The sequence below is a fragment of the Lepidochelys kempii genome, chromosome 6 (genome assembly GCF_965140265.1).
Source record: "Lepidochelys kempii isolate rLepKem1 chromosome 6, rLepKem1.hap2, whole genome shotgun sequence".
NCBI classification, from domain to species: Eukaryota; Metazoa; Chordata; order Testudines; family Cheloniidae; genus Lepidochelys; species Lepidochelys kempii.
Window position 1 is genome coordinate 60881105 of NC_133261.1, and position 14310 is coordinate 60895414.

Here is a 14310-nt window from a genome sequence, read left to right on the forward strand (position 1 = left end):
GTGTAATGAGTAATGAATGTGTAAGGCTGGGAGGCACCGGGGGGGTCTGGGCCTCCAGGGGCTTCACCTCAGCACCTGGAGGCCCAGAACCCCCCCAGTGCCTCCCAGCCCCGACATCCCCACTGCCGCCCCCCTGTTCAGTGCCAGTTGGGGGCGGCGGGGCCAGACTTGGAAGAGGCACGGGCCATGCTCAGCCAGGCCAGGCCGAGTGCCTAGGCCTGGAGCCTACCTGCTGCAGTAGGGGCCAGGGCCTGGCTCACCACGTAGCCCGAGAGGGTGGGGCGAGGTCGTGGCAGGGCTGGGGGGCCCGGGCATGGTGGGGCCTGGCGGGGCCTGGCCTCGGGGAAGTAGCCTGAGCTGCTCCATCTCCTTCAGCTACTACGGCCACTCCCGCGCCATCTCCTTCAGCTACTACGGCCACTCCGAGGACCTCATTGCATACTCATTACACATTACACTGGTGATGTGGAAGTAAAGCACCTTGTCCTAATCTGTAATGAGTACCCTGTTCAGAACAAATTACTCTCATTCCTCAGGACAGATGTACAGTAAGCGTCATTACAAGGAGAGAAAAGGAACTTATTCTATCCCAAAACTACCATGAAAAAATAACCTATCCTACGCTCATGTTTCACAACACCACTGATCAATACAGGAATCATTTTGTAAGGCAAGTTGTTCAAGGACAATCAGCAATTTATGTTTAATTAAACTTGATCGTCCTAATTTTGGTAGCCCAGTAAGTTTTATTTATTGTTTTTAAATATTTAGTCCTGTTACATGAACAGCATGTGTCAAAACAAAGCAACAAAAAAACAATTGTCACTGTGCTATTCCATGAAAGTCCTAAGTGGAGGAACCTATTGGTATATTCAACCTGAAGATAAAAACTGTCCTCCTGCTTCTGTTTCCATCCAAGTGCCTTAGAATAACAGTTATACCACAGCCAGAAACGTGAAAACAGAATTAACCCCATTCCTCCTGCCCTACAGCGTAAGGAGGAGTGTGATGACCCAGTGGAGCTGGAGACAGAAAATGGAGCAAACAAGCAAGACAGGCAACTCCTCCATTTCTGATGCTGCTATTTAGCGGCGTTTCCAGGGGCCCGGAGGCAGGGCCAGTGACCAGTCTCCGGTTTAACGTGGCAGTGGACATGCAGATCGGCAGCGTCTGACAAGCGGGAAGCCATTCAGTTTCACTCACGGTGACTCGGATTTTCTTTGCCTGGGGCTGCCGGACGACGGCATTTTCCGGGCCTGTGCCCAGGGCGGGCAAGCGGAGGGCGCCAGGCGCCTGTTCTCCGGGGCAGCTGGAAGCCCACTGCTGCACCTGTCCTCGGGAGACTCCGCGCCGCGGGGCCCCCAGAGACCAAGTTATCACCTCCCCGGATCCCAGCTCGGGGGCCCCCTCCACCGTGCCACCCCCTGCCCCGCTTCACCCAGCACCGGGAGGCCCGGAACCCCCCCGGTGCCTCCCAGCCCCGACACCCCCGCTGACGCCCCCCTGTCCAGCGCCAGCCGTGGGCGGCGGGGCCGGACTCGGGAGAGGCACGGGCCGTGCTCAGCCAGGCCGGGCCGAGCGCCTAGGCCTGGAGCCTACCTGCTGCAGGAGGGGCCGGGGCCTGGCTCGCCGCGTAGCCCGAGAGGGTGGGGTGGGGTGAGGTCGCGTCGCGGCGGGGCGGGGGGGCCCGGGCGCGGCGGGGCCTGGCCTCGGGGAAGTAGCCCGAGCTGCTCGATCTCCTTCAGCTCGTACGGCCGCCGCCGCTCCGAGGACCTCGGCCAGGGCGGGTAGATGAGCGCCAAGTAACCGAGCCAGGCCCTAGCAGCCGAGCTAAGAGCTGAACCAGGCCCTAGCAGCCGAATCTAGAGCCGTGCCAGGCTCTACTAGCCGAGCGACGAGCGATTCTCCTGATTTATAAACAGGAAAACCCAAAGGAGCACCGGCTTGGGACAGGATAGAGAAATCGAGCTCAGATATAAGGATGGGCAGAGGGCGAGGCGTAGATGGCGGGTAGTGGTAGCCTTTGGAGTGTGCTGCAAACTTAAACCTGGGTCAGGGCATAGACGCCAGGTTGTGCCAGAGGCTGTGCTTGCCTTGAGCCCTGCAGGAATCATTGCCAGTCCCCAGGGTCCTGTACCCAACACGCCCAGCTCGGCCACACGCCCTGGAGCCCATGCAAGGGAGTGGGGTGGCAAGGAGCCATAACCCACAGCATGCGGAGCCAGGTACTGGCCTCCCAGTTGCTTCTGGGTGCAATTCAAAGTGCTGATGACATTCCGTGAGGCTCGGGAGGGACAAGCCCACCACACTCTCCCTCTTCTCAGCTTGCAGATACAGTCAAGTATTTGCCTCACTGAATGGGACTTTCTCAGATATCTCCACACTTTTCCCCATATTCCATTATGTACAGGGACCATTTCCTGTCAAAATGTGTAAAGTTATTGTCTAATCCTTTTAAGCATGTGCATAACTTTGCATGTCTCCCATACATCAGTGGGACCACTCACATAAAGTTACACATGTGCACAGGCCATTGCAGAATGGGACCCTGGATTGTAAACTCCCTGGGACAGTGACTGTCTCCTTTATCTGTCTGTATCTGTATAATGCCTTGTACAATGGCAACCTGATCCTTGTCTAGATTTCCTACAAAATACTGTAATAAATCACACTATTTGTTTTGTTATTATTTCTGGCAGTGTGGTGGATCATTGTCTTGTGTGCCCATTGCATACTACATACATGTGCTTATTTACAACACGTTTTTGCTGAATGGTCTGCATAAAGTATAATCATTAAAGCAATAACACAGATTAATAAGACCTATCCAACCTCCTATTATCTGTCTCCCCTCTAAATCACCCAGCAATTCACATCCAGTCAATCACTTTATTACCACATCCCAGAGATTCAATTTTTCTTTCACCCCTTCTGACTATTCAGTTTTTACCAAACTTCCCCATTCCCAGTGATTCTGTTCAAGCAAACATCTTAATAATTCTCCATCACACAGCAATTCAGATCCATGAAATTTCTCAGTAAACATCACCACCACCAAAGACACAGATCATAGCCATCATATCTCTCTATAACCTCCAATCATTTTTGTGGCTCCTGCTGCTGCTTGCGGCAACTTATCCAGCCATACTGTCTATAAAAAGTGTTATTGCTTGTATCTCTTGGCAATTTTCTTTCTTAATTACCTTCCAGGACAGGATCCTGTTCTTGGAATTTCTCACTTTCACTCTTTATCACTAAGGATATTGATCTATAAACAGGAATTTGGTTTCTTACGAGTTTTGTTTTCTGCTGCCTTCTCCCCCACCTGCAGCCACCCGGCTGACTTTTACCCAGATAATCTGGTTTTTGGCTTCTGTGTCTGGGTGCTCTAACCTGCAGCTACAATCTCGAGAGTGGGTGATACTGTAGTGGGTGTTATATCATCCAGGTAGAATCTCACAAACTAGATCATTGCAACTTCAGAAGCATCTTGAGAATCAGGGTAAGACAAACTGTCCAAGGACACATGAGTCTCCCAGAACATTCCTGTGGCTGAATAAAGCTCTCTTTGAGGTGGTGTTACCATAGAAATGAGATGGTAACTTTTTCTCTCAGCACTGCGAGGAGCATAACACCAAGATTAGTTCCATCAGGAACCTAGAGCTCCATGGATCTACTGGCAACTGATCTACCTTACATTCATAGATGTTAAGGCCAGGACAAACCATTATGATCATCTATTTTGAGGAGACAGTGACAACCTCACCCAGCAATTCCAGCATCAAGCCCATGACTTTTGTTTGACCTATAGCATATCTTTTAGAAAGATACCTTGTCTAGATTTAAAGACTTTAGGTGAAGGAGAATCTACCACATCCATAGGTAAGCTGTTCTAATGGTTAATTACTTTCAACCAAAATATGTACCTCATTTTCAGTCTGACTTGATTTAGCTGCAACCATTGGATCTCATTTGATCTCATTAGGCCTTTGTCCGTTAGATTACAGAATTATTATCAGAAATCTGCTCATACCTTCTCTTGGATAAACTAAATAAATAGAACTTCTTAAATCTCTCACTATCAGGCACATTTTCCAGACTTCCCTGTTTTACCCTGGTGGCGTAAAGATTGATATGGAAAGGAAAAAAAGTGATGAAAGAAATAGGATAACAGAAAGAAACAGGTCTCTAAGGTGCCACAAGTACTCCTTTTCTTTTTTAGAAAGAAACAGATTAAAGTGCAGATAAAGACAGTATAATAGAAGAGTTAATTAAAAATAGGGATTAATTTAACTAAGAAGAGAAGCAAAAGAACTTTATTATTAATTATATATTATTTATTAAGCACTGACCATGTATTTTGTGCTCTATAAAACAAAAATGTCAGCTCTGAAGAGGTGTCGTTCTATAGGACAAAAACAGAGAAGTCAACATGCATTGGGGAGCCCAGAGTAGAGGAGGCAATAAGAGGGATTTTTTTTTAATCTTAACTCATCTGTGGAGGAATTGTGTCTGAAGAGGGACATGAACACAGGAAGGAAAGTAGCTTGTCAAACTAGGCTGAGGAAGACTTTCCAAGTATATGGATCAGTTTGGAAAAGACTCAAAGACTAGAATAAGAGTAGAAGATGAAGCAGGCATCAAGGCTAGCATCACCAGTAGAGTGGAGGAGAGGGGATGCAATCAGAGATTCTTTAAAGAAATATTTTTAAGAGAAAACTCAAAAAGCCAGTTAGTAATATGTTAAGGTAGAGAGATCCAGCATCTTGGAACTAGAGGGCAGCTCACCAGAACATGTCTCCCAATAGAAAGCAGTGGTCTAATGGGTAAATATGAAAACTTTCCATTTTCCCTAGCCACAATGGGCATTGGCATTGACTTCCATAGCCTCAAACTCGGATCCATCGAAGTGGATTGTAGCTGCAGGCAACAAAACCCAGTTCAGAATACATTCAAAAAAATGCATCCCCCACAATTTCACTATGGTCTCAGCAGGGGCTGCTGTAAATACCTGTATCACAGGCATGTCATAAGAGTTAGAGAATACGTTTGAGGACCCTCATCTCCTTATTAAATAACAATTTGTCACACGTGAACATGTCTGAGACTCATCTGGCCGTAGCCTCTCCCATTCCTAATCAGTTCTTACCTTATTTGGATTATATTGGCATATATTAGCAAAATTGATAAGATACTATTGTGATGGGAGACAGACATCCATAATCATAACAGCACCTTCCTCCTATTGTTACTGTATTACAATTATTTTTAAGCTAAGAATATTTTACAAACAATTACAAGAAAACAGTTACTTTGGTTCTCTTGTTAGGAAAGTTCAGGCATCTGTATAGTAGAAAAAGGAGAGTTCTCTACACAAACTGAGCAACCGGAGATCTGAAGCCAGACTTTATGAGAAAAGAAACAAAGGAAAATACAAAATATGTGGGCCAGATAATTATATACATTAGATAATTGTAAAGTTTTAACAGTTCTAATGAAGGGCTCTGGTGAGTCTTGTTTTATCCCTGCTAAAGCACACTATTTATCATGGGTTTCAGAGTAACAGCCGTGTTAGTCTGTATTCGCAAAAAGAAAAGGAGTACTTGTGGCACCTTAGAGACTAACCAATTTATTTGAGCATGAGCTTTCGTGAGCTACAGCTCACTTCATCGGATGCAAGTGAGCTGTAGCTCACGAAAGCTCATGCTCAAATAAATTGGTTAGTCTCTAAGGTGCCACAAGTACTCCTTTTCTTTTTACTATTTATCATGCACATGATACTAAATATTGACAGTCAATGGAAAGTGGCAGGCATATTCTGGCAATGTCTAATTCCAGGCCACAACCAGCATCAAGCAGTCAGTTTCCTCTACTTTCCCATCTTCAAAGCTGCAGGTCACACTCTAGTCTCACTTCCCCTACAAACTAAGAATTCTGAGATCTGACATGACAAATGGCTGTGCTACCATTACAAGTATCAAAATCTTTGCAGGAGTCACCAAATTCCATTAGAACAGTCCATAAATGAAACTGAAGTTGTGACCTTGCTAAAAGATAGAACCTCTCCCAGAAATAAGCTTCCCAAGACTGTGGTCACACTGGTGTTCAACAAAACTCTTGGAAAAGAATTTACATTTACATTAATCCGATGGAAAGAAAGAACCCTGCTGGGACACTTGAAACTTTAACAGCTTTTAAAAAAATATCATGTGCCCATGAAAGTCCTATAAATTGAAGTCCTCTGTTTATCTACAAGACATATACTCAATGGATAATGAAGAGTAATCTTCCCATCCCATGCCTCAATCTTGATTTACACAGACCACCTCTTGCGGTGAAAGGAAGTGCAATTTATGTGGCCCCATCAGTTTCTGCTAGGACAACTAACAAAGGGGCCTTGCCATAGGCAACTGTGATAATGCTAGTGTCTGTCCAGTGGGAACAAGACAGACACACCAAGTAGCTGATGCAGCCAGTTATGGCCGAACTTCTCCCTTTTGCCCACTTGGGCACCTGCAAACACCTTCATGTGCCCTTAAAAAATCTGGGACCAATGGGTTTTGTTAATACAAATTTTAGCACTTGTGTGTGCGCTGGTGTCAGAATAATGAAAAGATGTGCACAGGCATTTAGCAAGGATATTTAGCAAGTGTTTGCATCTGTAAATTGCAGACACATGTAAGTGCATATGTACTTTTGCATATGCGCAAGCAGAGGCTGGGTAGGTGCCCAACTGGAAATTTACCTTAAAAGGGTTTGAAAGAAATGTTTGAAACTGATTTATGATGGATGCTACAGGCCACTGTAATACTCACAAAGTGACAGATTTGCAATTCTTGTGTCATTTTTTGTAATATTTACAGACTTTTCAAACATGTCAGAAGATTGGAGGTGATTTTATTAGGAAACGATCCCACATTATTGTCCCTGCCTAACTATCCTCTAGACAAGGTGGGGTCTGCACACATTAGGTATTGAGAATTCAGGGCTCAAAACAACATTTACAAAGGAATCAAGAGTCTGGCAGATGTAAAATATCCCCTAAGACAGGGTGAATTTGTTACAAGTGATTCCCTTTCTTCCCTAGCTCCCATGCCTATCTTAATTTTTCTCTTTATTAACTTAAAGAAAGTGAGAGTGTATTTGCTCCCATATTTTCCTCAGGTACATCTGTAAAGGTCTCCATCCCTCGCTTTATTAGCTAAAATGAGAAAGCAAAAGCTCGCGGCGGATTCGACAGGCTTCAGAGTCCAGCGATTCCATTTGCTCGTATTCTTCCTCTGGTTGCTCCATCTGTCCTGTTGCTGGGGAAGACCACACATCTAGCCCATGTTCAAGAGAGATGTTATGGAGCACACAGCAGGCCAGAATGATGTGGCTAGACTTCTCTGGAGAATACTGCAGGGTGCCTTTGGATCCATCCAGGCAACGGAACCGGGATCGAATGGTCCTGAATGTCTGCTCAATGACACTGTGAGTGGCAGAATGTGCCATGTTATAACGGTACTCTGCGGTGGTCTCAGGGATATGCAGAGGGGTCATCAGCCATGTGCGGAGAAAAAAGGAGCTGTCACCTATCAAAGGAAAAAATGAGAGAGCTCACAAACCAGTAGCAACAGCAAAGATTTCTGCTCTTTATCCTCAACCTGGGGAGACTAAATTTGGGCACCTGTTTGTAGCCAGTTTCCTTGCATCATAGGTACAGACTGACTTCATTGACTATCAACACAGAGTATGGGAGAATCCAGGTAAGAGTGACAAGTATTTAATTAGATTTGCAAATGAGACCAACAAGGAGAAAAATCAAGATATTCCATTTCACAAGACTAAATTCTGTAAAAATGTGGGAGGGAGTTTTAGGAGAGTCCAATTAATACACATAGGCAATGAAATTCAGACATTTGGACCAGACCCAAGTGTAGAATACAAGGTTTGTGCGATTCAATCTAGAAATAAACAGGGTAATGAGGACAAGGACAAAGCAGAAGAGTGGATGTATACAACCTCACTAATCATACTGTATGAAACGCAGAGCAGGAAATCACTGCTCTTCCAGTCCTATGTGAGCCAAGAAGAGCCTACCTTGACTCTCAGATCCCAGGATGAGTTTGCATGACTGCAGTTAGAAAAAGCATTTTCACTTGTAAACTGTCAACTGGCTTGGAGTCAGAGAGGTGATAACAATGGAACCCCACAGGGGGCATTTTTACAAAGTTACTCTCTGAGTAGAACCACATTTGAAACCCTTTCTCACATACATTTTCCATGGAACATGGTCCTAAATCACTTTTATCTGGTATTTACATTTTGGCAGACGTGCATTTATATAGATTTTGTAAGATGTTAGAAATAATTAATGTCTTATTTGCCAGTGGGACCAAGAATGACTTGTATGAAACCTATTTGGTTGTTTGTATTAAAAAAGCAAATATGTCAGGCATTTTCACACCAGCAGTCTGTTTTGCTGCCTTTGAGTCACTCAAAAAGCAGCCAAAGTGCAACAGACTCTTAGAGGAGACAATAACTGGAATTAACTTACCAAGTAGCCAGCCATCTTTGTGCAATCCAGCTTCAAATTGGCTATTAAGAGCTGCCTGCTGCAGCACAGTGCCGTCTTGCAGGCTGCCTGGCCAGTGCGTCTCTGCACTCAGCAGTGCTCCTCTAGCATCACACACCATTAGGCAGTTTAAAGAATGAAGACCCTTTCGATTCACATAGGATAGGTCCTCGGCATTGGGTGCTTTGATTGTCACATGGGTGCAGTCAATCACCCCTAGCACTCCAGGCATCCCTGCCAGCCCATAGAAGTCATCCTTCAGACTCTGCACAGAGGCTTCATCCTCTGGAAAATGAATGAATTGTGAGGCTCTCTCCACCAGTGCTTCAGTGACATTGGCAACACAGCGGCTCATGGAGGCCTGGCTGATGCCAATGGCATCCCCCATGCGAGTCTGGAAGGAGCCAGAAGTGTAAAAACCTAATGCAGCAAGAATCTGTGTCTCTGGACTGATGGCTCTGGACCGCTGTGTAGGGCGAGAGAGGCTGGCTCCCAGCAGATCCACTAGATAGTAAATAAATTGTCGGGGGAAGCCATACATGGACACCAGGTACTCATCGGTGACATCCTCCAGCTTGAAGCGATCTAGCATTCGGTGTCCTCGGCCATAGAGCAAGAGGTCACAATCAAGAATCGCTATAGGAACAGCCATAGCGAAAGCCTGGGTGAGTTCTTGGAGCAGTTCTTGTTGCAGATCTTTTCCCAGTGCTGTCACCTGCATTGAAGTGAATTGAACGGAGACTCAGAACTCAGTTTAAGAAGTTCAGCCTTTCAGCCCTATTGCCAGCTTCATTCTGCCCAGGTTACATAACAGCAGAGTAAGAAACACACACCTCAGAGAAATTTGTAAAGATAATCTCTCTGTTTTTAAAAAATAAAAATTGTTTTTTTTTTTTTTTTTTAATGTTGGGATCAATTTTAGTGGCAGATGAAAGATGCCCAGGAAATTGGAACAGTCAGCTCACAGCATGTGCGCAACAGCAGTGTGAGCTTCCCTACAGACCCATCAGTGTCTCAACCCTTAACAGAAGGGACTATCTGCAGGAATGAGAAGGGACTTCAATCTCCTCCGGTCTTCTGCTGCAAATGCCAAAAATGGGGCTAGAAGTGGCAGTAGTTTCTGTAAAATTCTTAGTGGAAAGTTTTTAAAATCACAACAAACTAATATCATATACATAGTACAATTTTCAGTCACTACCAGGTTAGGCCATATTCAGGCTAGCAATCTTTGAAACTACATAATCCACATGCAACTACCTTATTTCTGCTCTGTCACTGAACTAGTTAAGCAAGTTGGATGAGTTTGTTGCTTCTTTCTGAGCTGGTTCACTTGTGCATAACCTAAACTGGTTGTATCAGGCATGCAGTTTATGTGGACTATTAGAACAACAAAATCCAAGAGCTGCTATCACCAGAAATTTGGGAGAAATAGAGCCTGCCCTTCATATTCAAAGTCACAAGTCTCAGAGTGTGATCCTATGGGTGTGTGTGTGAGAGTTCCCTTTGATTATGCCAGATCACATCAGAAGCTACAGTGGAAACATTAAACACTAGCTAAATTCAAATAGATTTATGTATATGACACATGGGCAGCAAGATGAACTTCACTGTTGGATAGCACAAGGATTTCCAAAGAGACCAATGGCAAATGTAGTTGATATTCTATCATATATACCCAGGGCTTTAAAACATACCCACTAGCCAGAGACCAACATGAAAGTTAAAGGTCCTCTGGAAGTGCTGAGGCAGACCCTGATGAGAAACCCAGTGCACCACACACACATTCCTGTGGACTTACTGCATGCAGAAGCAGCAGAAGCAACAGGAAGAGTCCATCCTCCACTTCTGATGGAGAGGGGAAAGGAGAAAACTATCTCCTGTCCTTTGCCCCATCTTGGAACATGAATATTGCCAGACCCACTCAGACTAATAGTCCATGTAGTCTGCTATCCTATCTGGCCAGTTTCAGATGGTTTCAGAGAACTCTGTTAAGACTCCCATAATGGGAGAACTAAACACTACCATGCCCACTAAGGAAGTTTCTTCCGGGCTTTAGTCAGTTAGTGATTACTTTAATGTCCTGAAACATGAATTCATTTTTACTTTACCTGATATGTTCTCAATATGGACATGAATACACAAATTAACTGTGAAACAGCTAAGGCGCCTTCCTTTGGGTGGGAGGAGGAAGTGAGCAGATTCCACTCAGGGCTCAACTATAATAATATCCATGTTAGTGTAAAACATGACTCTGTCTTTTAGTGTAGCTGGAACCTAATTTATTTTAACCATGTCTCAAAAATATGCTACAGTTTAACTCTGTCCAAAAGCATGACACAGTTCAGTGCCATGGATAGGGTCCATTTATGTTAGAAGACAAAACTGTGGTTTTAAGTTAGGGAACTAATGTGTTAGAACCAGGTCCCCTGATATGGATGCTGTTGTGGTGTAGTTAATCCCTCTAGCAGCTGCCTCCAGAGGCCCCTCATGTTACCAGGGGATTGGTGGATGGATAAAATACAGAGGGCCAGGGAATGAGGGGGTAGATGGGGAGGGAAGGGTGAGGTAGATGAGGAGGGCAGAGAGAGGGCCATAGATAAGGGGGAAGATGAGGAGGGGCAGAGTAGATGAAGAGGGCGGGGGGGGGTAGATGGGGAGGGCTGGACAGAGGGCTGGGGGAGGTGGGGAGGACAGGGAGAGGGCCGGGGATGAGGAGGGCAGGGAAAGGACGATGGGATGAGGGGTGAGATGAGGAGGGCAGGGAGGGGGCCGAGGGATGAGGGGGTAGATGGGGAGGGGAGAACAGGAGGGGGGTCGGGGGAGATGGGGAGGGGAGGGGATGAGGGGGTAGATGGGGAGGGGAGAGCCAGGGGGGATGGAGGGGAGGGCGGAGTCAGAGGGGGGGCAGGGGAGATGGGGGGCAGGGGATGAGGATGGGGAGGGCAGGGAGGGGAGAGCAGGAGGGGGGCGGGGGAGATGGGGAGAGCAGGGAGGGGGCCGATGGGGAAGGGAGAGCCGGAGAGGGATGAGGGGGTAGATGGGGAGGGGAGAGCCGGAGGGGGGCGGGAGAGATGGGGAGGGCAGGGGATGAGGATGGGGGGGCGGGGAGGGGAGAGCTAGATGGGGGGCGGGGGAGATGGGGAGGCCGGGAAATGAGGGGGCAAATGGGGAGGGGGGAGATGGGAGTCGGATGGGGGGGGCGGGGGACTATTAGCGGGGGAGGGACCCTCCTCAGCTGGGCTAAGAATAGGGGGCGAACCTCCCCAAGCTCCGCCACCCTCCCCTGGCCCGGCCCGGCCCGGCCCGGCCCGGGATTTACTCTGTCCGGCGCGCGGAGCCAGTGCCCGGATCTTCTCCCGCGAGTCCCGCCGCCCCGCACAGCGCGGGGGCTGCCCGTTCCCAGCAGCAGATTCCCCACGAAACCGGGCTCCCCTCACTCCAGGGCCGGAGCCTCCCAGGCCGCGCCCCCCTCACCTGCCAGCACCGGCCGCAGCGCCCTGGCCCAGCCGGGAGCGGGGAGGGGCCGTCCCGGCTTCGTGCGGAAAGTGCCGCGGCGGATGCGCAGGCTGCGCCCCTCCCCCGGCCGGAGCGGATGAAAACAAACAGCGGCGGCGGCGGCGGCGAGGGGGAGCCCGGGGTCCTAGGAGAGCAGGACACCCCCCAGCCCGGGGCGCGGACACCGGGGACCCCCGGCCCGGACAGTGGGGTCCCAGGGCACTGAGATCCCCCCGACCCTTGGGCGTGTAGCGCCCCGCAGCAGGGTCCCGACTTTCCCTGGGCACGGCTGGGCCCGAGAGCCGGGGACCCCTCGCTGGGCGGGTATCGGCCCACAGGCACCAGCGCTCCCCGGGCTAAAAGGCTGAGGCCGGGAGCTGGGACCAAGAGCCCCCAGACTGAGCCCCTCCCCGGGCCGGGGACCGAGGCTGGCTCTGCTCACTGGCGGTGAGGGGGCCCTGGGCACAGGCGCTCTGCAGTGAGACCGGGACGGAGACTTCACGGGCCCGGCTGCGAGGAGACTTCTGGAGCCCTGAGCCTAGAGCTGGACCCTGAAGAGAGACCTTGGGCTGGGCATCGAGACTGGGACCAAACCCTACCAGCTCTGGCCGGGAAGAGAAGACACCCCAGAAGATTCCACTGGCTAAGAACTGAGGAGATCCGGAAACCGAGACACCACCTAGGCCCCTGGCCCAACAAGAAGGCTAGTGAGGATCCCTGAGGTCTAGATGGGTTTGGTCATGCAGAGAGACTAGGGTCAGCCAGCCTCGGTCCCCCGGCATGAGACCCAGAGCAATCACCTCTGCCTCCTCCCTGCAGGTACGGTGCAAATGGAGGAAAGTACAAATGGTAGACCCTGTGGCCCACACTCCCACTGCACCCAGTCTGTGTGGCATTTCTGACTGGAGTGTCTGTCCTGAGCTTGGCATTCCATGTACTGCAGCTGATGGGAGGGATCATGGTGTGGGACCTCAGACTCACTCTTGGATGGGGATGGAGGGAGAACAAGGTCTCCTTCAGCTCATGAAGATTTTGATTCAGAATTTTCTTTATTTTTATTATTCTTTATTATTAGTGTTACAAGTGAATCTTCATGTGTTTAAAATAATTTCACAGATGAATCTTTATGTACTTACAATTTAAAGTGATGAAAAGACTTCAGAGCATAAAGACTTTAGCATAAAGCCCAACTGATTTAAATCAATAGTCTAGCCTTCAGACAGCACCACTATAGTTGCAGTATGGGATAGCACTTCCGTTCTTAAATCTCTTTTCAGTTGCTTATTAATATTCTTAAAATGTGTGTTGTTTGGGGTGAAATTTATGCTTGGTCACTCCAGAAGTGACGTTTTTGGAAAGTTTGTTAACTCAGTGGCAGCTGAACAGATTTATCTGGTGGAGAAACTGTCAGATGCTTTTTGTTTACTAGAATGATTAACTTGCCAGAGCCTGAATGTTGACACTGCAATCAAAGAGCCCCTTAGCAGTGTGATCCTGAGTCAGGTGATATGGGCGAGCTAAGGAAGTTTAATTCAGTGTAGACATATGCTCAGAGGTCTGGGAGACCCAGTTTTTGGGCCAGGTTTATATAACTAAGAGTTCAGGGCTTTTATGTGGGATGAGAGCTGTTCAGGGCTCCCTTTCTGCAGTGATAACCCTTCTTGCCTCTTCTGTATCCCTTTAAGATGTCAGCTAGTCACATAGTATAACAAACTTGAATAGTGGTATTGCAAGTGTAAATGCTGGAGAGCCGAACTGAGTTCCAGTTGTAGGGCAGTGCTGGCTAAGAGTGCAAGAGTTTGTAAAGAGGCCTACTTATCTTTTATTTCTTACCCATTTAGCTGTAGTAATTCTCATTATACACCAGGCTTTAAAACTCCTTTTCTGTCTACTTTCTTTACGTGAGCCTCAACCGTAAATGAGGCTTTATTCTGCAAAATGTGACCCATGCAGTTCAACAGTGCTGCCTGTGGTCACCCCTTCTACATTAACATGCAGCCACCTTACACGCAGACTACAGGTATCAGCATTCAACCAGGCTGCTCAAATCAAAATCTAGTATAGTATGCTGGGACTTACTGTATAGTGTCTGTGGGAAGGCTGCTGCAATCTGTTCCATTACAAACATTGGGTGCAGCAATCAGGCTCTTGTCAAGTTGCCAACATAGCCCTTGGTCGAACAGAGTTTAGGCAACACTGACATATATATGAAAAAATGTTTAGTGGGTAGGTCCTAATATTGTTTTAACTCTACCCAT

General features: G+C 47.7%; 2 protein-coding genes across 15 annotated transcripts in view; one reads left to right on the forward strand and one right to left on the reverse strand.

Moving 5' to 3' along the window:
• Positions 1-6877: 6877 nt before the first annotated feature.
• HARBI1 (harbinger transposase derived 1) lies at positions 6878-12831 on the reverse strand. 3 transcript variants are annotated; one of them, XM_073348226.1, is made up of 4 exons: positions 11877-12831; positions 10666-10773; positions 8540-9272; positions 6878-7574 (listed from the first exon to the last, which is right to left on the reverse strand). In XM_073348226.1, exons 2-4 carry the CDS (start codon positions 10687-10689, stop codon positions 7198-7200), a joined length of 1134 nt encoding a protein of 377 aa, XP_073204327.1. In that variant the 5' UTR covers positions 10690-10773; positions 11877-12831; the 3' UTR covers positions 6878-7197. The 3 variants fall into 3 exon arrangements, with proteins under 3 accessions (XP_073204327.1, XP_073204329.1, XP_073204328.1); XM_073348228.1 differs by lacking the exon at positions 10666-10773 and having other exon boundaries at positions 12032-12828; XM_073348227.1 differs by lacking the exon at positions 10666-10773 and having other exon boundaries at positions 11877-12828.
• Positions 11909-14310, forward strand: part of ATG13 (autophagy related 13) — a 49614-nt gene continuing 47212 nt past the window's right edge. For 2 of the 12 annotated variants that reach the window (XM_073348218.1, XM_073348221.1), the window contains exon 1: positions 11909-12871. The gene's annotated coding sequence lies outside the window, so the exon portion shown is untranslated. The remainder of the gene's footprint in view (positions 12872-14310) is intronic. The other 10 variants (XM_073348217.1, XM_073348220.1, XM_073348213.1 and 7 more) reach the window with 8 other exon arrangements.

Bases quoted from the DNA above. Each gene is read 5' to 3' on its own strand.
- HARBI1 (XM_073348226.1), bottom strand. From the start codon at position 10,689: ATGTCCATATTGAGAACATATCAG. The intron at 9,273-10,665 runs GTAAAGTAAAAA...ACTTCAATGCAG, and splicing joins CCATATTGAGAACATATCAG to GTGACAGCACTGGGAAAAGA. The intron at 7,575-8,539 runs GTAAGTTAATTC...TTCCTTTGATAG, and splicing joins CAAAGATGGCTGGCTACTTG to GTGACAGCTCCTTTTTTCTC.